Genomic DNA, 22,661 nt, shown 5'->3' with positions numbered 1-22,661 from the left:
TCAAAGAGGATTATTTAATTCCAGTGAACAGGGAAAGAGAGGATACAGTTGCTTTAGCCAAGGCTAGCTCCTAAGATAGCCTCACAAGGTGAAGCCACATCCTGGTTTTTAGCTCCGTTTCATTGGCTAGATCTTATGAATTTCCCAAGCTGTTTATTTTCGCATTAATACACATTAGGTAGTATACTAATTTCTATGTTAAGGTATGATGATATAAAGTTAGTCTGAAATATGTAAGTCAGCACCATAGTCTCTACAGTAGCCTATTGGTGGTGTTCTCATGCTATGCTAACTATGCTTACGTGGACAGTGAAAAAAAGAAAGAAACTAATTTTAAACCCATTTATATTGATTTCTGTGTGAGCAGATGCTGCTGTATATTTAATATATAACAAATTAGACTGTGCTTATCCTTCAGAGACACAGAGAGCCCAGCATGTCTGATTCTGCGTGAGTAGAAGATGTCACAGTCGCTGGTTATGGCTGACAATCAAACAGAGACCTGCTGCGACTGAAAGCATTAGTTTGAGGGGGAGGGCTGTTGGAGATAACAGAATTCAATCAATACTGATCTGAAGGATCAACGCAGCCTTTTTTAGATTTGACCCTGTGACCTTTTGTGGTCCTCCCCCTTCAGTAGATCCATGTTTATCATATATCTATCGATCAGCTCTGTGGGATATTTGCATTTGAACAGTGGAGGTACTGCAGCTCGCTCTCTTCTTCTCTTTGTGCTCAGCAGCAATTTCAGGGAAGGTTGGCATCTTGTTAATTCCGCGTTCGGGACAATCAGAAGACGTTATGACAACACTGTATACCTCCAAACACACTCTGACATCCCCTCAACCACAGTCAAAGCCCTGATTCTACCTCAAGAACTTCCGCTTTTTGCAGGTGTCTTTGCAGAGAAGCCTGTTGAAACCTCATCAACACGTTGTGGATGCTGGTTCATAAAGACTTCACTCTAAACATGAAAGAGATTGCAAACACAGACAATCAGATATCAGCTTGAAAAAGGAACCTTTACTGGATGTTAGTAATGCAAGGGGAACCAGAGATACCAGTATAGCCTCAGCTCCAGCTTTGACCTCTTTACTTAGAGCTCCCCTCAGTGGAAGGTTTGGTTACGACGCACAATCAGTTTTAAAAGGACATGTTTTCGGTGTTCGGATCTTCATTTCCCTCCAGTGTTTCCAGAGTTTTATCTTTAAAGCTTCTGAAAAGTATTAGATAATGATGGGACATTAAATGTTCAATGCATTCTCTTCAATAGTGGATTTACTATTAAAAACACAGCAAAATAATCAATAATCAAATGTCCTGTCCTGGTCAGGCACGCATCTCTATATCAGAGGTAGCTGATAGCTGTCATTCTTAACTCTGTTCTGAGTTTTAAAAGGAATTTTCAGCAGATTTTGGATCCGTTTTTTCTGAATGCTTTCGGCTGCATCTGTGGGTCTTATTTGTGCCGCTTTCACTTGTCAGATGTGCATTCTGTCTGCAGTTCTCAGCTTTTTTTAATTTTATCAAATTTTCAATATTTTCTTGCGCAGTTAAGTAGCTGGGATAGAATTCAAGAGTCTGCTTGTTTGGTGCATTCAAGTGCTGTTTTAAAAATCGGAACAATGACTAAGCTGGACTCAATTTCAAACTCGTTTTCAAAATGCAAAATTAACTTTAGTTTGTTTTGTCATATGATTTCCTGACTTAATATAGTGGTATTAAATATGGAGTTTCTTAAGGGGCTGTCGGAGCGTCCAATCAGCATAAACCCTCAATAGTTTCATGTCATTATAGAAGAAAGTAATTGAAAATATTGCTGCTTTTACTCCCGCCAAAGCTGTAGCTTAAAGATCCTCTTGAAAAACATACGTGGTCCAGTTGTTCTGCACATGTTGGCGATGTGGAAATTATGCTGGAACATTTATGGGTTAGAGTGCATGTGGGCTTTTGACTGGACTTCATCACTGACTTCACCTCCGTCAGGTGGACTGTAGACAAGGAGAAACATGAGAAATAACAAGATGCCTTCTGCTGTGACAATGGTTGTATGAATTAACCTTTATTACTAAGATTCATTAAATAGAAAATTATTGAAAAATGGCTTTTTAGGGCTGTGAATTATATCATGTTTATATTTGTTTTTTGCTCTTTCTTTGCTTTCCTGAATTTGCTGTAGCAACCCCGGCACACAGAGATTACATTTAGAGCAGATTTATGAACATAGCGATAATGATGATGATGATAATGTGATTATTTTAGGGAAGCATGTGATGTGTGTGAGTGTGTGCGTGTGTGTGTGTGTGTGCGTGTGAGGGGGGTCTTCACGTGTCTTCAAGTTAACTTCAGAACTGAAACAAGACTCTTGTCTTTTACAACTTCTCAGGAAAATCTACCTCTACCTCCAGTTTGATGCATTTAACCCAGGAAGGGCTCACGTTACAGTTCAGCTGGTGCACAAAGAGGAAGTGATGACGGGCGCCATGCAGGGTCCCAAATGAACCTTAACACAGCAGCACAGTACTTTAGATTAGCTGTAATCTCATAAAACACATGAGATTGTATTGGAAACAAGTATTGTGTTGTGTTTTTGTGATTGTCTCGGCTGGAATCAAATAAAATAATTTATTTGTCGCTTTGTAGCTGCGAGCTGAGACATTTTGGACTCTGTGGCTTCCTGTTTCACTCTCTCTATCTGTGTGGCGGGTTTGTAACGCTTCTGCTGTTAGTTTATTTGAGCATCAACAACAGGGAACCTCCAGCTCAACTACTACTAGTACTTCAACAAGTACTGCCGCTAGTACCACTGTCAGTACTGCGACTTTGACTTTCAGTCTGTTCTATTAATGTGTGCTTATTCCTCCTTTTTCTATAAATGATAAAAGTTTTTGATGAATGGGATGTTTCCCGGTAACCACAGGAACAGTGAAGTGGCAGCGGGCAATGCAACTGTTTATTTTTATTTTATTTTTCTTTGTTTTTGAAGGGTGGAGAGCTATTCTTTCCTATTTACTCAACATGTGTTTGTGTGAATACTTTTATTTTGAATCTGAAATTAATAAAATATCACCTTTCTTAAATGTCACCAGAGCTTTGTTTGTTTTTCTATTTTAGGATTGGATACCTGAGACATGTTAGCAAACCTGTTAATCCCTGTTTAAAAAATTAGATGTTCTTTGCCTTTAAAGTAGTTATTCTTTTGTCTTTAAGGAAAATGTGTTCAATTTATACTCGATAACATCAATGCTGGTGTTCACATCACCCTTTCAGCCTCTTCTGTATGAGTGAATTCAGAAGTCCTATATATTTTAAATTGTCTTACAGTTTCTTTTAAACATATTTACTCTCTGAAAATTGATTAAACTGGTGGATAAAAGTGCAATTAATTGTCCAAAACCACATATCACTGCATTAATGTTAAATTACAGGCAATGACATATGTTGTGATGTGCCAATCACATGGGTTATAACTATATATTAGCATCCAAATGTCTAAAAAGACATTTATAGAGGTGGAAAAACTATTCAGAACCTTTAATTAACAGTAATGCAGTTTAAAATACTCCATGACTAGTAATAGTCCTGTATTGTTTAATTAAAGAAGCATTATGAGCAAGAATATGAATAAATGTAGCCTTATTAATGTATCTCCTAATTAGATTGGTAAATTATCAAAATAATTATATGTCAAATATTGACCTACTTTTAAAAAAATATATTTTAACTGGTGTTTTTCTGACATGTTAACCATTATTCTTTACAAATAAAAGAGGTTTTCTAGGGGAAATGCATTATAATGCAAAGCAAAATAAAGGTTCTGTTTTGATCTAGATGTTGACCCACATCTTTCACGCTTAGACACATGCTTCTACTGCAACGTGACTAGGGTTTCACGTTGACGCTGGAGTTTTCTGAAGCCCCGCCCTCTCGCAGTATCCGCAATGGTGAACCTATCGCGGCCCGGCAGATTTAAACACATTAACTGATTTGAGAAGGCAAGGGGCTGCGCGGGGCGGGCGGAGCTACACCAGCGCATTCACTGCTGCTGGACCTAACCTGGTTAGGGTGGAAGGGAAGAGAAAGCATCCGACTCGAAGCGTTTACCCTCACTACAGTGGAGTATTTTGTGGGTTTATATCTACAAGTCCCGTATGACAAGAACAATGAGACTCAGGTCTCAAAGAAACGTTACCAGTTGCTCGGAGACGCCGAGGAGCAACCGCCGACGGTGCAACAAAGCGACACCGAGACGAACGCACCTATCAGAGGACGACAGCCCGCTTCAAACCAAGGTAACTATTTACAGTTAGCTATGGTTATTTTACAAGTCAGTAATTTTGTGTCACGGTAATGTTCTTGGTACCAGTGAACATTTCGCTTGTACGCACGGGCAGTAGTTTAAGTAATAGTTTCGGTACGCTGATGCTAATTAGCTAGCCACCGTGTTAGCTCGTGTTCCCATAACAAAACAGTAGAGGCGTCGCGAGCTGCTGTTGTGTTGAAGCAGCAGCTGGCCGATAGGTGGCTTTTCTTCTGTACTCTACTTCATGAAACCACTCGCATGTCCCAGGAGATCATTAAATACATTTATTTTTTGTTAATGAGCAGCCTAAACGTAAAGATTGGGAGAGTGGGTGATACTCACACTTGCCATTGTATAGCTAGCCAGCTAAAAGCTACCGCACCTAAACAACAGCCCTGCAATAAATCTTCCCTCCATGAAGTTTTAAGTGTTCTTCCTTTGTTGAAACTGTTTGTGAGAGGTTTGAGATTTACTTTGTTATTTATGAGGCGGTAGTTTGTGGTGCTTAGAACATAGAAGATGTGTTTTCTCTACCAAACTATGGACATAAAGCAAGTTAATGTTATAGTTATTTCTTTGTCATAAATATACCGTTGTTACAGAGGTAACTTCTTCTGCAACTTCCGTTCGTGTTGTACTTACAATAGCTTGGGTACGATATTTTGCATGGGCGTTATTTTATATTGCTCAGATTGAACACGTGGACTCAATATTGCTGTGGGTATCACCTTTTATCTTCGCATCAAACAAAGAGGAGCCGTACATATTGGACAAAGCACAACAGTTGTAAAAAACAAAACAAAAAAGCTTGAAGCCAGGGAATGTCCTCAGTATTTAGCCTCTGATGCTCTGCCAGCCCTGGGAGGTTCAGACATGCAGCTCCGTGACGTGCTGTCTGGCAGAGGATTTAAGAGCCCGGTTGCATGTGGGAGAGGGTCCCAGTAAAAGTAGGTCATCGGGACGCACGCATGCAGGACTATTTACACTCGAGAATCCAGCGTGTATACATGCTGTCACGATCCCTTTTGTTTATGGCTCACGTGAGCATTTCCTTTGTTGTCGCAGAATGGAAAAAAACAGCAAGTCAAATACATCATATAGTGCAGGACAGAGGCAGTTTCTATTGCTTTATAATCCACATACGTTTAGAAGAGAAGTTCCTGGCACTGTCATGGTCAAAGCTATCACTTAACACGATGCATTATCTTGCAATACTGGTGATGGTATGATCCTTTTTATAATGCTTTATACATACATGGTCATTGCCATTGCATCAACTTGTTGTAGTGTAAGTGCAGCTTATGTTGCAGAAAGTTTAACTCTGCTTCTGTCTCTAAAGTATGCATGTCTCAGGCTGTATGCACAATTTTGTACAAATCTATGTAGGTGTTGTTGTGAGTAGGTAACTAGTTTTCCTGCTTTTTAAAAGATTATTGCATTATTCATTGTATACTGCAATAATCTGCTTGAGTTACAAAGATATTTGGATATATGTAAGATAGATGTAAGATGTAGTTTTTGTATATTATGTTGTGGAGATGGAGAATCGGTTTAATGATAAAAGGTTACTTGTTTTTCCTTTAACCCCACAGCTGTAGTGAAACAGCAGGACATGGCTTTGCTTATAAATTACCTTTTTGGGCAATGTTTGTGCAGTCTTGTCTGAGCATATCTTACAGTCACACCCTCTAGAAAAAAGACCTAAATATAATTTGAATAACAGCTCAACAGGGACATGAGCCAGTTTCTTTTTCATACTTATCCCTGTAAATAATATTTAAATGGTATTTCGGTTCTTATAAAATTATATGGTGTCACAGAGTAGCATTTCAGATATACACATTTCTCGCCTACTTTATTCTAACAAAATCACATTAATGCCAACTGTAAGAACTGTGGTTCTGATAATGTGTTTTAGTTTACTAATGTTTTTTGTTTTGTTCGTTTGTTTTACTTTTTGCTGTGTAGAGTGAAGACACCTTGAAAAATGACCCTCACCTGTCAGATGATGAAATTCCCACACTGACGAGGCGACCACTGCCCCGCGGCCGGGCAAGGAAGAGAGCAATCGCTGTTGATGACGGAGAAACAGGTATTTTTTAAAAGCTTTTAAAGTTATTCTCAATCAACCTTCTAATATGTATTAAGTTGTTCTGAATAGGAATTTCTTACAGTTACCTTGTGTATGTTTTTGTTTTCTAACTGATGGTCTGTTTGTGCTTCTAGATTATGCCTTCAAGACTCCCATCAGGCCCATCATGCGCCATGAACGCATTCTGTCAGAGATCGACCCTGTGACTCCACGAAACACGACAGCCAGGAACATCTACTCGCCTATTGTGCGTTTCCTCACACCCAGCAAAGAGAGTGAGTGCAGCTACTGTCACTACCATTTTTATGTCCAATATGGCAGCGTCAAACAGACTCACATTGCATGAATGCAATATCTTAAAAAGTCTGCTAGAATCCCTGCAAGATAATTTATTTGATTTAGTGTTTTGGAAGAGTAAGAGTCTTACCCACTCGGCTCAACACTTCACTCTGCTTCTTTGCCATTTATTTTGAGAGACATCGAGTCATCCTTCAGATTATTTTTCCTTTTCAGTCTGTTTGAGTAAACTCACTTACCAACCACAGTATAAGTGTACCAGCTTCTCTCTGGTGGCTTGTGGTAAATTCCCACCCTGGCTTCATCACACTGACGGAATAGTTTGAGCCTCTTGAAGTGCTCCGCAGGCATTAATGTGGTGAGCTGGTATTTGTTTTATTGGTGGAGGACTCTTTGTCCTGTTGGAAACATGAGGCATACTTTTCCTCTTTAGAAATAGTTAGAAACAATATTGATGGAGCTAAGCAGCTGATTTTCCGGTCTCTATTTGTTCAGCCATAGTTCATCACTGTTTACTCGCAACACTTGCGAAGAAATGATCGATGACTACAGATACAACTTGAAAAATAAGCGAAAATCCAAAGTAAAATAAACAAATTTTACGCTCCGATGAAGGCATGAAGGCCGACCCATCGTTCATGATGATCATCAGAGATGACCTGACTTGTGTTGCTTACAGTTTGTACACTTTTGTATCTGCAGATATGAAGTTTACGGGTACTGGAAACAACGTGTTGATGAGCCCAGAACAAGGTGTCTTTGGTTTCGGCTCCATAGACCTTCTGATTGGAGACGAGGACGAGGACGTCTTTAATCCGTAAGTGTGAAGCCCCTTTCTTGCATGAAGTCAGATGGCAACGTGTTGACAAGACAATCTTAGTGGGCCAGACCAGCTAACTGAATGATGTCAAACTTAGCATAGGCAGCAGCACGAGAGGAAACGTGTAAAGAGAAAACCTATGATCTCTCACACGCCTTTCTCTGCTTTTCTTCTGTGCTGTAGGAATGTAGTCTTCATCCAGACCCTTTAGTTTCTCATCCTGCTTGTTTATGTTTCCATTACAAGAGCAGAAAACACAACAAACACTAGAAGAATTAGAAACATTAGAATGATACATTTCCTAAATAACCCATGACTGTGAAATATCCCGAGCAATAAAAGGCCAACATGAAAAGAGACATGAAATAAATAAATAAATGTTAGTTCTTCACATGTTGCTTTTTAAATGGATTTCTACACTGACAGGGTTCATCATCACTGTACTGTTTATGGCCTTTTGTACATACTTCACATTGTGTCACTGATTCTTTCTAATCATTAAAGAGCATTTTTATTTTCCCAGCTTCAACTTCATCAAAAACGTACCGCTGCAGTCTCAACATTCCCGACCCCAACTCAGAGATATTCCACCCAAGACCAGGAGCACTCCTGAGGCCACGCTGGTGGTCGACCTGGTGAGTGAAGTCCTCTGCATATAAATAAGGCAGAATCAACTCTGTCATACTGAAACAGGAGAGTGAGTTCATAAAGAATTAAGGGTTGAGGGCAATGACTGTATATATAGATGGATGACGCGTCTCCATCTGCTCCCATTGTACAAAATTGATGCCAAAATAGCCCCTGTGATAGGCGCTGCCGTCTTGCCATGGTGACGTCATTTGAAGCCGGAGTTGCGGAGTAGAGATCGGCAGGTGGAGCCGTCTTAGCCACTTCCACTAACCAAAACACACACTTAACTTACTGAAAAATACAGCAAAGATCAGGCACGTCGGCGTGTTTAGCAGCAGAACAGCTTCTTGTGTTGGTCTGAAGCAGCCATCACAGATGTGGAAACTTCAATGACTGTAGTGATTGTTTTAGTTACGTCTCCTCTCGCCGTTCCTCCTAAACTCTGCTAATCTAGAACTGATTGGATTTGTCAACAAAGCTGTCAATCATCCTTTTGAAAGCATCAAATAACTAATTAACTGTCAGAAAAATGAACACTTGGATGTAAATCAGCATGATAAGAACTAACTACTGCAGCCAGTCAGCAGGGGGCACTCGCAGTGTTTTGGCTTCACTTTAAGAGAGCTGTCATGTCGTCCATCTCAGTCTGTGGTGGAGGCTCAGATTGTGCTTGAGTTTAGCTGTACAAACATTTGGTTTGTGATGTGAGATATTAATGTGTGGCCTTCCAGGAGGAGACCCTGATGTTCAGCTCTCTGAATGTGATCGAGGAGGCAGAGTACACCTTCTACACGGCTTTCCAGGACCATCAGTACAAGGTAAACACTCGCTGCGTGTTGTTTGTGAATCTGAAGCACACATATGCAGATGACTACAGATTTTGAAGAGAGTTTAAGGATGATGGAGGAATCATGTCAGTGTGTTTGTCGTCTTCAGTGATGGATGACAGGAAGAAGGGGAAGGTGTCTAGTCTTAATGTGGAGAAATACTAGAACTGACAATAACTGTTAGCGAGCAAACACGAGACACAGAGTCTTTTTTTAATGTCTAAACTGGCACCATGTTAATAAGTTATCCACCTAGGAGGAAATGTGCTCACTTGTTTATCTTGTATCCTCTCTGCTGCTCTGTTACAACAGGTGTACATGATCCTACGTCCACATGTTCAAGAGTTTCTGCAGTCCATGGCGAAAATCTATGAGGTATGAGTTCATACACTTAATGTTAGTGGTTCGTATACACAGATATTCTCTCATACTTTCCCCACCATTTTTATTTATCTGTGACAATTCATTTCAACCTTTTATCTTTTTTAATAAGTCTTACAACATGTAGTTTCCGTGTTGTCCTGCTGCTCGCTGAGTTCTGGTTTGTGGTCCCAGCTGCTGTTTGTGTTCTGTTCCAGCTGTTTGTTTACACATGTGCAAAGAAGGAATACGCTGAGAAGATACTGAACATCCTGGACCCGCAGAGAAAACTGTTTCGGTAAGTCTCCTTAAAGATCTGCTCACACTCGTGTTTCATAAACTCTTAGTTTGACCGCAGAGACGTGCACTCTGTCAGGCTCGTCAGACTCGGTCAGTGAGTGTTAGCCTGCTAGTGACCCGCCTGTGACCTCCAGGCAGTTAATATCACGAAGAAGGGTTGAATAGATTTAGATAACTAATTATGACGTGTATTGTAGCTCATACTTACACATACACGCTGGTTTTACAGAAAGTGGTGTAAATGTTTCTAACCTGTTGATGCCCTCTCTCGTAGGCATCGTCTGTATCAGGAGGACTGCACCTGCGTCCTCGGTCACTACGTCAAAGATCTCAGCGTGCTGGGGAGGGACCCTGCCAAGACGGTCATTCTGGACAACGCACCCCACACATACCCGTACCATGTAAGAGCCATGCAGCTGTGATTTTAAATGCCACTTGTTAGAAGAGAGAGAAGAGAATATGATAAAAAACATATTAGCTAATCAGATCTGATTCTTAGTAGACTAAGTTTAGTGTTTGTTTGTGTCATGTTGGTTCATTTCAGTGAGCAACATTTAGAAAAGAAGCAGACCTAACTTTAATAACACCAGAAATATTACTGAGGTGTTTGTGCTGTCAGACAAAAAGCTGTCTGTATTTATTGAAGCTTCTGTGGTTTTTGCAGCTGATGAACACGGTTCCCATCAAGAGCTGGTCCGGGGAGTCGGAGGACAGAGAACTGCAGAAACTCATCCCCTCCATGGAGAAACTGTCTGCAGCGGTACGTCTCTCATTTTATCAGCCTTTATGATTCTTTTATGTTTGCTTTGTGTTGCTTTGCCTGTATTGACATTCAGTCGTAATCCTTTGTTACATTTCTTAAAATCCATCTGAAGGTGCATTGAATTAACGAAGAAAAATAATAAATAATCTTTGTTCTGATGTAACCATTAAACATAGTAAGTTAAGTTGTCAGGTTACAGTCTTTCCTGTCTGTTTTATTGTCTTAATATTTCACTTGTATTTGAGTTGTTATTTTGTATTTGTCCTATTTTGGGCTGTAATTTTGGAGCAATCTGGCACTAGAATTTCATTCTGTATTATATTATCGTAACAATAAGAGCCAAAAAAAATCAGACAAAATGTGAAGCCAGTTATTTTCATTTAGCAACAGCGACCCCTGGCTGCGTGATGCAGTATATAAATGACACTAATTGTTTCCATGCAGTGACTTTAACAGATGTTTAGAGCTGCAACAATATCAAAGTGAAATGATTGAGAGATTGAAAAGTATCCATCAACAAGACATTGATGATGTCATCTTGTGCTGTAAGACATTGTCCATCTATCTCTACAATCATCTTATCTAATAACAGGTATTCTAAAAGATTACTCAGATTAATTTAGCCATCATGCGTGTCAAAGACACAAACACTTGAAAAAAATATTTAGCATTTTTGATCCTTGAAATCATTCGATTCAACTAATATTTTGTTGATTGACTAATTGATTAATGTACTAATCATTGCAGGTAAAATACAGACCAAGTGACTGATGAAGCAACATGAAGAGAATTATTATTTATAGCCCCACAAATGTAAAATTGGTAATAAAAACAGTGAGGAGACAGTATTTACAGTGTTGAACAATTGGTCCATTAAACTGTAGAGGTTTCACAGTAACGTCTGACTTGTTTGAATCGTGAACCAGTTTCATTCTCTCACGTTTGATCCGTGCAGCCGTTAGATTCTCAGAGTTTGAGCAGCAGAGAGTCGAGTGTGAATAAAACAGCTGGTTATCTGCAGCATCATCTTTCCTGCTGTCTTTCCTCCCCCGGTCTCATCATTCTGTCTGAATCTCTCCCGCTGTGTTTTTTCAGGAGGATTTTCGGGAGGTGCTGAAGAAGAGGAAGGATCACTTCCACAGGCTGCTGTCAGAGGACTAACGGGACCCCTCCTCGCTTTAACTTCTCTATGTGACTTTCACAGCTCATGTTTGCTTTCTTTATGCTTTGGCTAAAAGCAGAATCCAGTGTGAATAAGTGGACCTGAAGCCGACCTGCTCGCCCTCCTCGTCCTCCCTGATGACTTTTAAGGACGGCAGATCGGTATTTCAAACATGCTGCTGGTCGTTCATCACCAAACCCTGTTTCTCCAAGACTCATTCCACGGGGCAATAAACCGCCCCCAGTGTATGTGTGTGTATATAGCAGACCAAACTCCAAATTGGTTGTTTATAGTAAATTTTAATTTATTGATTATTTTACTAATCATCACCTTCTCTCTGTATATTTTAAATATGCTTTTTTATGCAATAAAATGACCCTATTATAAATGGGAGAATGAAGATGTTTCAGCCTTATTTGCAGCACACTGTGTACAAAGATGTGTGGAACAATAAGATGTAAATAACATCACTGATGCAGCAGAAGTGAATCATCTTTCTGTAACATTATGAAATGATACTAAAGATGCCTAAACTCTAAAGATCTGCAGTGCTGGTGGTTTTGATACAGTTTAATCTTTTGGACATCTGAGTGTGTGTGGTATTGAGTGCTACATGCTGTTCTTCTATTTCCTAAAGAAAATGCTGTTCCTGCGGCTGAAAAAATAAAACGTATCACTTCCTGTGCAGCAGGAAAGAGCCACCAGTGTGTTAGATGGAAATGGAAAAGATGTGTGAAATAGGAGTCGTCAGTTTCAGAGGTAGACTGCAGATGAACAGTCTATAAACGTAAGAATACCTACCATCATATTTAACAACTATAGAATTGTTTGGAACAAAGTTTGATTCATCTCACACAGGTTTTCTTACAACAGCTCAGTTAGGTTACTTTAACATGAAGTCACTATTCTTGTTAGTAGAATATTAACATGCCAGAGGTTGTTAAAACCTCGGGATGTTATATAAATATTGTTGGAACACCAAAAAGCAGATTAGGAATGGCAAAAATGAATATTTAAATTAATGTGGTTAGTATTTATTTAATTAAAGAATATATTAGACTTTAACAGCTTTATAGAAAGTATTATAATTGAACTGAGGAGACCTGTTGAAGAATTTTTACTGTGTAGAAACCATAAATATACTCACAATGATAAGAAAGAAGATGAGCTGCAAATCTCCACTTTTAAAGCTGAAACCAGCAAATGTTTGACACTTTTTTTAATATATGGCTTAAATTATTTGGTCTAAATACCAAATACCAGTACCAAGATCTAAATACCAAGTCATTAGTCCAAACAGAAATAAAAATCAGGAGTGCAAATACTGTAAATATTTTTTAATTTTTTTTTTTTACTATTACTATTTTACTTAGAGCTAATGACATTTAATGTTTGTTTAAAGTGGATAAAAGCACAATATAAATGTGTAGTTTGCTATAAAAATTATAGTAATAAAAATAGTACTTAATCCCGTACAGGAAAGTCATTGCACAGTAGTACACACTGTCATCCTGTGTGTTAGAGTGATGAGTTTTAATTTCAGTGTAAATGTTTACTGTCCTGTTTAGACAAACTCTTAATTGCTAATGTTGAATTTAGAGGTAAACTGAGAGAAAGTGCCTCCTCCTCCTCCCCCTCCTCCCTCTCCTGCTCCGGCTTTATTTGCTCCATATGGTGTTTGACATGGTACCCAGGAAGAAAAAAAACACTCCTGTGTGGGCGGAGGAAAAAGCCTAGTATTTTGTCCGTCTTGAAATTTGATTCAGAAGTTCAGGATCCCTGGAAGACAAAAGCAAACGGAGGGGGAGGGAAGAACGGCGGAGAAGGACTGAGGGATTTTTTTTTTTACTGCTTGAAGAGTAAACTCTCCAAATACTCTGGAACTGCTCCGACCAAAGTAAGTCCATTTGCACGAGGCATGTCTTCTCATTGAATAACTCGAGCTGAAGCTAAATAAAATTCACCTTTGTCTCTGAAATCTGTCTGTGAACTGATGTAATTGCTGCTGAATGGCCACTAAATATAGGGTTTCAGCGCTGCTCTTTCAGAATGACTTGTGTGTCCTTTACGCACAGTCTTAACGCGGACTCGAGCGCATTTTAGCCTCCTTTGATTTATTTATCACCAAATTAGTCATTTCCTGCAACCCCTGAACTAAACCAGACCCCATCAGAATGTATTTGCTTTGAAGATGAGGAATTTTAACAGATATTTGTTTGAGAGTGTTGCTCAGCAGCGGGCGAAAAGTTCAAAAAGCACATTGCCCCCCTACGCGCGTTTCCACATCCACGCCAACTCTGATAACCACCGAGATTTATTCCCCTCCGACCTTAAAGAAAAGAGCGCGAGGACTCCTGTAATTGCGCTCTATACATGGTAAAGTCCTCATTTGTTTGGAGAAAGATCCTCGCTGCAGATTTTGTGTGCTGAGGCTGCGCCATCGTTGGATGTGCGCCAAAAACAATCAGGATAAAATGCTTCAATTCAATGAACAGATGTTAATGAATCAACTGTGCACAAACTAAGGCGCGTGAGTGGTGTAATTTTAAAGTCATTTGTCGGACGTTTTGTCCAAATCGTGTACAGTATGTTGTTCTTTGACTTTTTAATAGTAATATAAATTAGTGGTAAAAGATATACCAAGAGCATTTACTCATAAAAGCAGCATAACCAAACGCACGTTGTGGATTAAAAATTAAAATCATGTTTTCATCATCCATAATTGGATCGTTTTCACTTTCATGTTCCACTTGGTTAAGGTGAAGCTCATTTTCACGGTTTAAAATATTGTTTAGAAGTTGAATTTGAAAATATATGTCATATTTGTAGTATAAATAAGAATACTCAAGTAATACATGTGGCTTCAGTACAGTACTTAAGTAAATTTGCTTTTCAAGGCCACTTTCCACTACGCATGATTCTGAGTTATCTTCTTTATTAAATGTAATCCAATTTGTCTTTCCTGTAGTTATTATCATCAATTTTTTTTACGTTTTAAACTCGCACTAATTCCACCTTATGTTAATTCTAATCATCACGTCTGTTACATTACAATGGGGACCCCACAATGTCTCCCAGTTTAAAGCAGAAGAGTCAAAGTTAAAAGATCTATTTTTCTATGTTTCATTACAAAATAAATATGTTTACCTCTCCAGTTCTCTAAATATCCTAAGTAAGTAAAAAAAACTGCAAACTTTCCATTCTTCACAGTTCTACTAAATCCTAAAATAAGTGAAGTACTATTGAAGAATCATCTAGTAGCCTACCAAGTGGTCTTGCAGGAGACAGTTAGCTTAGCATAGCCTAAAAATTGATAACAGAGAGAAACCTGGTTCTACACAAAAGTTTCAGAATCATTCCATTGGTTTAATCAAACCAAAAAGTGTGGCTTAAAAAACGTTTCTATTCCTTTCTTTAAGTTTGGCTTGTTGATTCCCTCTGCTTCCAGTCTTTATGCTAGGCTAAGCTAACTGTCTCTTGCATGGCTACAGTGTCATATTTAAGGGAAACACATGAGAGAGGGGTCAATTTTCTCGTCTTACATTTAAAAAGAAAGCAAATAAGCTACGTTTTCTAAGATAAGCCAGGTGGCTTACTGTAACTTCATGTTTAAGAAGCAGGCACAAGAGTGGGAACGATCGCTAAGATAGCATATAAGCTAATTTCCCAAAATGTCAATCTACTCCTTTATGTTAAAAACAAAGAGTCAAAACAGGTTATTGACTGACTACATAGATATGTAATGACTCATAGAGACTGATGTAGATATATAATGCTAATTCTCTAATATTTTATATTTTTATTGCATTCAATTATTAAAATGTAAGTAATTGCACTCCAATCAGCCTCCAATACCCACCATGAACACATTTTAAACATGTCCTCAGTGTCCTGGTTGCATGATCAAATGCTGTCGTGTTATATGTCCCATATTTCTTTTGGATACAGGATTAAAAATATGTGTTGCATGGAATGAGTGCTAGTCATTTAAAGTTATTTTGACTTTAAACCTGTTCTTATTGAAGAGTTAATCTGTCCTAATTACTAAGAACAAACTGAGATGACAACAGTTCAAACCTGCAGCCAGCGTTACCTTACAGAGGAAGATAAACTCTGACTTCCAGTCACATCAACACAGACTTCCTTTAGTCAAAAAACATTACCAGTTTGACATCACTCCACGTTAAGCCCCAGTCAAGTTTTTGTTTGAAGGGTTTGTATTCTCCTTAAAGGGCGGGTGAATGCTGTACACTGAATACAGGCAACAAACCATTAAAACAGAAGTTCAACTTTTCTTGTACTTCTCTGACTCAGACTTCCAAATGACCTTAGATACTCTGTCAGGGTTTGTGATGATGTGGCTTCTCTCTGCACGATGCCACAAGTGCCACCAGATGTTTAAAGAAAGTGAATAATTGACTCTATTTAAGAGAAAGTAAAATTAAACTCTGTGGGCTTTACTGTAAAGTTGTGTACTGATTTGGCTTCTCTGACACTGAGGAGACTGGAGGTGGTTGTACAGCCCCGTGTGTCCCTGGTTTTGGTGTTTTTAACTGGTTACTGTCTGAACCTCTTCCTGCTCCCCTCAGGCTGTGTGACCATGAGCACCTCGGGGCTTCAGGCCACAAACCGGCAGAATGCAAAGGAGCTCGACAGCATGAAGGAGTCCATCAGCGACATCATCAACCAGCTCCAGGACATTGACCCCACCAGGCTCTCCTTCTCCCCTTTCCTGGACCTGGACACTCAGATCTCCTTGGCTCCGGTGTCAGACAGTCCCGAGTCGTCGGTGGAGGAGCTGCACTCGTCCTCCCACTCCGTCTCTGGCTCCCAGCATTCCCTTGAACCACCACCAGCGACCGATCAGCCAAAGAGTGAGTTATTACCGCGGCTTTTTTACTGTCTGTCTTGACGGAGCTGAAGGGTTTGAGGCCAGAGCAAATTAGGAAGAGCTCGAGTCCAGACCGGATCCAGAGAGTCAAGACGGAGTCAGGGCTGATTAAAGCAGAGCAAAAGTTAACACGAAAAATCTAAAGTCGACCTGCAAGGAGTTTCTTGACCAACTTCCATGCATAAAAGTTTAATGACCCTTAAATCCCCTGTACAAGTGGAAAATTTTAAAGTTGCTTTTAGTGCTGGAAAAGGACATAACAAAGCACTTTGTGGTGGGAATCAGTGTTGAGTTGAGTCACTACAATACAGAAACCTTGGAGATATTAGCATTGGCTTAAGAAACAAGCAGGTTTGAATTTCTCCTTGGAGAAAAGGGACTTGTTTTCTTATGTGATTCTGGTCAGATTGAAGACTGATGGTGATTTAAGGAGTACGCTTTTCAGCTACATGTCCTGCATGCATCTAAAGGTGAAAGAAAGATGGTGTATTAATTAATTGAATCAGAATCAGCACCGGGGTTTATTGCCAAGGAATGTGTTTTGGTGTTTTGGTGCAGAACTGCAGTTGTTTTCTAAGAGAGTAATCTTTGTTTGGTCATTTTTTTTTGCATTTTAATCTTTATTTGTCAGTTCAGTACTAAAGAGGCTGACAGGTAACAGGATTCAACATGTAACTAATTTCACTTACACCTCCACTCGGTTACCAAGGCACTCCATGGCAGGTTTTATTTGTCCACATTGAGACAGGAGACAAAGTTTAAATTATATTCTTATGTACAAAGTTATATTCTCACAAAGTATTTGGGGGGTCATGAGAGAGACAAAGTTAAGACGGATTAAGGGCAAATCCCAATTTTAGTGCCTTGCCCTACCTTGACTGGGTAGAGGCCCTACAGGACTGAGCTACTATTGGAAGAAGTTATAATCTTTACAGAGGAAACGGGACACCTCTCTTTCTGTCATATTTTTTCATCTTTATACACAGAGGGGAAGGGCCGAGTGGGTGAATTAGGATGCAGCCTTATAAACATCAATTATGTTAAGTGGGTGACTATTTTATTTACAAGCATAGATAAAACACCAGCAGCAAAGAACACAGACCAGAAAGGGGAGAAGTGAACACATGTAAATGCAGGCGCAAAGTTTGCTGATAACCTTCTTGGTGTTTTATTGCCTGGAGCCTTGTGACTATCTAACACATGTTAAACAGAACTAGTATCACTGTATGTTTCTTTTATCCAGCTAGACTTAGTAAGGGTGTCTTTGTAGTCTGTATATGTGGGAACACACGCAGCTTTTTACCCATGGGTCTTCTAATTGGTTGATCCAGCCATGAGCCCACCCCACCAAACTGCTGCATGAGACCCAGGCCTCCACTTTGCCTGTGCCTGACATAGAGTGAAGACATGACTGATAAATGTGAGTCTGTAGCTGATTCCTTTCAGTATCTGTTTTTCTGTAGTAAAATGTGCTCTGGTTTGAACAGGCTCTGCTCCCTGCCACCAGCAGCCCAGAGACGACCTCCACGAGCAGCCACGTGCAGACCAGCAGGAGGAGGGGGAGCTGGATCAAACTCTTTCCAGTCCCATCATCACAGCGCACAATTTGGACGCTGCCACGGAAAACTGCATCAGCTTTCCAACCCCGGCCTCTCAGGGAGACATTCCCAACGGCACAGACACACCGAGATGGAGTCCAGAGTCCACCAATCTGGACTCCACTGTTGACGAGGGTCGACCTCTGATAGGCCCGCCGCCTGAGAGCGTGGAGCTGACTGTGTGGAGCTCGGAGGGGCGGGGAGAGACTTTTGAGGCCGCGGAGGAGGCTGCAGATCGAGGACGATGCTGCTGCCGCTGCTGCCAGTGCCGATGCTGTCAGAGCGGCAGAGTTCCTGCTTTCCTCTCAGTCGTGGCCTCTCTTCTGTGTGCAGCCGGGGTCCTCTATGCACTCTATTTCTACGTCCCCATTAAACCCCCCGACTACCCCGACACACCAAGCCGCATCGTCTTCACCCTGTGCTGCTGTGTGGTGGCAGCCGTCCCCATCCTGCTCGGTAAACACCTGTACACTTACTTTCAAAAACAACCGTGTGAGCGCCGCAAATGAGAGATAAAGATTAAGGGAGGATTTGGTTCGTCTGGCCGCCTCGTCTAGGAATGTTTCGATGTCCCCTGTCCCCTTTAATTTCATACACTTTCAACCTCAGTGCAGCAGACGTCTCCCAGGGCCTCTGGAGAGAAAGAAGCATAATTTCCCTCTGCTGCACATAGCTTTAAATGGAAACTACAATAAGAGGCCGGGCTGCATCTCTCGTCTCTCAGGCTGTGGCCTAGTTGTTTCGGAATATTCAAATCAATTCTCAACCTGAGCGACCTCAGAGAGAAAGAGAGGGCAGGCGGCAGAAACATCCAAACTGTCAAGTTCTTTGGTGTTTTATCTGCTTTAATGTCTGACTAAATTTGAAATAGGCTAAGGAGACAACAGAGGACACGGACAACTTAACTGCTTTTTACTTTAAATTCTTCTTTTCATTTATCGCAGTACATATCTTCAGTTTGTTAAAAAGAAAAAAAATGCATGTTAGCTTCCATTCTGCATAAAAACTGCATGCTGGATTAATTCTATTTCTAGTAAATTTACACCCCATCTGCATTTAATATTCTATTATTTTATTACTTTCCTCTCCAAATGTATTAATAAGCCTGTCTAGATCTTTTTCCTCTCACCTATAGGTACTTGATGCTAGTGAGGAGTATTTGCATGTGGGCAGTTGCTGTATTCAAATAAAGATAAACAAAGTGTGCTGTCAGATGAGATGAACTGCGGCTAGGAGTGTTGAAAGAGAAATTTGTGGAAAGATGGCCATGGTTCAAATGCTAACTGACATATTGCTCTTTTATCCCTCCCAGCGATGCTCCTGGGTGCAGTGTGCCAGTTCTGCACAGCCTCCTTCGATCTGCAGGAGCCGACTCCCAGAAGACGGGCGCTGCAGCAGCTGTTTGTCACGGCGTCCTTGGAACTGTTACTCCTCTACATCCTCAACCTGGTTGTAATGGCAGTTTTACTGCCTCAAGACCAGCTGAAGTTGGTGCCAATACTGGTTGCTATGTTCGTGTTAGGAAGGTGAGGCTCAAATCTGGACAAGAGGGGGGCGCATAAAAGAGCCAAACAAACTGAACGTCATCAAACTCAGAAAATGCACAATAAATAAGATGTATAAAGACCAAACAGTAAGCTTCATGGCCAGAGCAGTACAATTCAAACATTAAATATGAAGGGTCTGCAGCTCATGCTAACATATTTACCTATGCTGTTCCTTTTGCATCAGAAGTTTGAGATGGGAATGACGTCACACCCCAGTTTACTGTGTTAAAAAAGACAAGTTTCAACGGGGTGGAGAAAGTTGGGTGTGCTCTAGCCAGGTTAGCCATTGTTACCATTACGCAGTACTTTTTACATAGAAACCACATAGCAACATGTCCACTTATAGATGATGGAGAGTGTGTATGACAGATTTAATGTCGCACAGATAAGACAGAAGTGCTAATAAAAAGGATAACACTGCAGCTTTAATTACTGTTGATGCACACAGCTTTCTTAGATTTTTAGGTCAAGGTCAGAAAGCTTCTGACTTTCCGATCCAGCTGAAATTTCCGTCTGTGAACTCAGATGAAAGCATCATTAGAGACAGTGTTAGCATTTAACTTAGAGATGATAAGCTAAACGCTAACATCAGCATGCTAACATTCTCATAATCTGAATCAGTGCTAACAATGATACATTTGTTCATTAGCACAAAATTAATTGCTGAGGCTGAAATTCATTAGTTACTAATCTTGTTATTATATATTTAAATAACTTTAGTAAGTTCTGTACGGAATTTCATGGCAATCAAACAATTGTTGTTCAGCCATTTTATTCAAATTCACAAATAAACCTCATGCTGGCACTAAAATAAAAGTCATGGGATCATCAAAGCCAGTAGGATACATCCCCTAACAACCATAAATGTCTGTACCAAATTGCACACCAGTCCATCCAGCAGTTGTTGAGATATTTTAGTTGGGAGTGTTGGACTTACAGGCCGACGCTGGAGCCGAGCCGCTAGCATGGCTAAAAATGAACACAACCACTGTCATTAACAAAGCCCAACAGAACTTTTGGCAGCGTGTTGTACAGCAACAGAGAGTTTAGACCGACAAACGTTTACATGAACTCAGCCTCATTGAACTCTTCTTTTAGCTCGGTGAGTTGCAGGAGTCAGAAGTTTATTTCACAGGAAGAAGAAGCTAGCTTTTTCCTGAATATTAAGTTCTGTATCAGTTGGCAAGTGACACTACAGCATTAACATGATGGAAATCCTCTAATAATAACTTCAGACTTCTAATGGATGAGTTTCTCTGCGTGTGTCTGTTTCTTTGATTTTATTTAAAAGGGAAAAATGTCATTTTAAGTATAGAAGTGAAGCCAAAAGACAGTTAGCTTAGCTTAGCTTAGCACAAAGACTGGAAACAGCTAGCCTAATTCTGTAATCTGTGGTTTTGTGTTTTTTTGTTTAATCTCTACTGAACCAAAACCAAAGTGTAAAAACAACAATTACTAAGCAACCAGCAGAAGACTCCAGGAAGTTACTGGACCTGTTTGTGTGCTTTTTACTCAACTAGGCTTTTATCTGACAGCTGAAGTTTCCTTTCCCTTTAGACATTACATTTATAGTACATGATAAGTTTATAGAATACAATAAATTGAAAAATGCCCCAATAATAAGCTTTAAATGTACGACTTGTATTTGTAATGGAGTGATTTTACATTGTTGTACTTTAGGAAGGGTCCTGAATTCTTCACCACCACTGAAGTGTGAGCCTAGTTAAACACCATCAGGGAGGCTGTTAGAGTTTATCAGTAAAGTTTGAACTTGATCTAATTTCCTCTTTGTGTGTTTTCTGTGACCCTCTGCAGGCTTGTTTACTGGGTCAGCCTGAACGTGTGCAGCTCCTGGAGAGGTTTCGGCTCCGGCCTGACCTTCTTCCCGCTCCTCGCTATGGTTGCTCTCAATCTGTTCCTCATCTACACCCTGAATCTCAAAGAACCACTTCTTGGCTCTCAGGACATCCTCTATAATCAGGTCACCCCCTCTTCCTGGTTAGGGGAGACATCACAGAGCCCAAGTGGCAAACCAGACGTCCTACCCACAGACATCCTGGACGCTCAGTGAGGAGGAGCCCAGCTTTCTTCTTCTATGGGGAGGAGATCTTTCTAAAAATAGGCCATTCCTGTGGTCTGCAGTTCAGCACAGCAACACACGCTGCCACTATAACCTCCAAAGTCTGTGACGGCTTTACTTGTATTCCTGCTCCTCCTATACAGGACCTTTTTATGTGGATTCATGCTTATTATCTGGAACAAAAGAGCCCTTTCCCTGCTTGTGGCGGAGACAGCCTTTGAACAATGCTGTTGTCTTAAACACTTGTCCTTTTAAGCTATTCCAGTGCCTGTATTTAAAGTTTTGAACTCTAAAGTACTTAAAAGCTCAGATTTATATGTGGCTGAATTTGGTTTGATCTTAAAAAACCACAAGAAAAGCAACTTCAGTTGTAAGACTTTGTTATTTCAACTGTCCAAAAGGTTTGTACATGAAGAAGACAAATAAAATCCTTTGTAAAAAATGTCTTTTCATCTTTTCCAGTTTTCAGTTCTCACTCTTCTTCTTCTTCTTCTTCTTCTTCGACTGAGCAGCTATTCCTGGAGGAACGACAACGTGCGTTTCCAGCGCTGGCCCTGTCATTATGTGATAACATGCTCTCAATGTTCTCTGGTTGCTCTTCATCTCCACCCTGCGCGTGTCCCTCGCTGCTGCTGCTGCTGCTGCTGCTGTTGTTGGCTCGCTCGGGTTTGTGGCACAAAATGAGGCCAAAACAAAAACAGAATGCTAAATCAGGCCGCTCTCATTTTCTTTTGACAACTGAGTCGAAGGAAAGATTAAATTGCTTTCCGAATTACTTTAATTAAAGGCTATTCATTCAGATGCTAAGATCTTTTTCCTGGTTTCATGAGAGTAATTGTTCGGTATATGAAGATCCATGACTCTTTAAAGTCTGACAGTGTGCAAGTCTTTTTTCCTTTTTTTTTAATTACCCTGCGCACCCAGTTTTACTAAACTAGTACATTTGGCCAGCAGGACAGACTTAAGTCGCATAGATTTTTTTTTATACAAC

The 22,661-nt window shown here is 40.2% G+C and overlaps 2 protein-coding genes across 2 annotated transcripts; both read left to right on the top strand.

Annotated features, from left to right (window-relative positions):
* The first annotated feature begins 4,061 nt into the window (after nucleotides 1–4,061).
* ctdspl3 (CTD (carboxy-terminal domain, RNA polymerase II, polypeptide A) small phosphatase like 3) lies at nucleotides 4,062–11,929 on the top strand. Its single transcript, XM_069680345.1, has 11 exons — nucleotides 4,062–4,292; nucleotides 6,272–6,395; nucleotides 6,530–6,670; nucleotides 7,395–7,509; nucleotides 8,036–8,147; nucleotides 8,874–8,960; nucleotides 9,282–9,344; nucleotides 9,548–9,627; nucleotides 9,904–10,030; nucleotides 10,294–10,389; nucleotides 11,488–11,929. The coding sequence occupies exons 1-11, from the start codon at nucleotides 4,152–4,154 to the stop codon at nucleotides 11,551–11,553; spliced, it is 1,152 nt and encodes a 383-aa protein (XP_069536446.1). The 5' UTR covers nucleotides 4,062–4,151; the 3' UTR covers nucleotides 11,554–11,929.
* A 1,437-nt stretch (nucleotides 11,930–13,366) lies between these two features.
* Nucleotides 13,367–22,084, top strand: LOC138607943 (uncharacterized). Its single transcript, XM_069680608.1, has 5 exons — nucleotides 13,367–13,451; nucleotides 16,144–16,428; nucleotides 17,933–18,499; nucleotides 19,356–19,569; nucleotides 21,406–22,084. Exons 2-5 carry the CDS (start codon nucleotides 16,155–16,157, stop codon nucleotides 21,659–21,661), a joined length of 1,311 nt encoding a protein of 436 aa, XP_069536709.1. The 5' UTR covers nucleotides 13,367–13,451; nucleotides 16,144–16,154; the 3' UTR covers nucleotides 21,662–22,084.
* Nucleotides 22,085–22,661: the final 577 nt, after the last annotated feature.

Source organism: Semicossyphus pulcher, unplaced genomic scaffold (genome assembly GCF_022749685.1).
Source record: "Semicossyphus pulcher isolate SPU_LCO1_2020_fin unplaced genomic scaffold, fSemPul1.0.p SCAF_4, whole genome shotgun sequence".
Classification (NCBI taxonomy): domain Eukaryota; kingdom Metazoa; phylum Chordata; class Actinopteri; order Labriformes; family Labridae; genus Semicossyphus; species Semicossyphus pulcher.
The sequence above is the reverse complement of the archived record's forward strand: the minus strand, read 5'-3'. Positions and strand labels throughout refer to the sequence as shown.

Bases quoted from the DNA above. Each gene is read 5' to 3' on its own strand.
- ctdspl3 (XM_069680345.1), top strand. From the start codon at position 4,152: ATGACAAGAACAATGAGACTCAGGTCTCAAAGAAACGTTACCAGTTGC. The intron at 4,293-6,271 runs GTAACTATTTAC...TTTGCTGTGTAG, and splicing joins ACAGCCCGCTTCAAACCAAG to AGTGAAGACACCTTGAAAAA. The intron at 10,390-11,487 runs GTACGTCTCTCA...GTGTTTTTTCAG, and splicing joins TGGAGAAACTGTCTGCAGCG to GAGGATTTTCGGGAGGTGCT.
- LOC138607943 (XM_069680608.1), top strand. From the start codon at position 16,155: ATGAGCACCTCGGGGCTTCAGGCCACAAACCGGCAGAATGCAAAGGAG. The intron at 16,429-17,932 runs GTGAGTTATTAC...TGGTTTGAACAG, and splicing joins AGCGACCGATCAGCCAAAGA to GCTCTGCTCCCTGCCACCAG. The intron at 18,500-19,355 runs GTAAACACCTGT...TATCCCTCCCAG, and splicing joins AGCCGTCCCCATCCTGCTCG to CGATGCTCCTGGGTGCAGTG.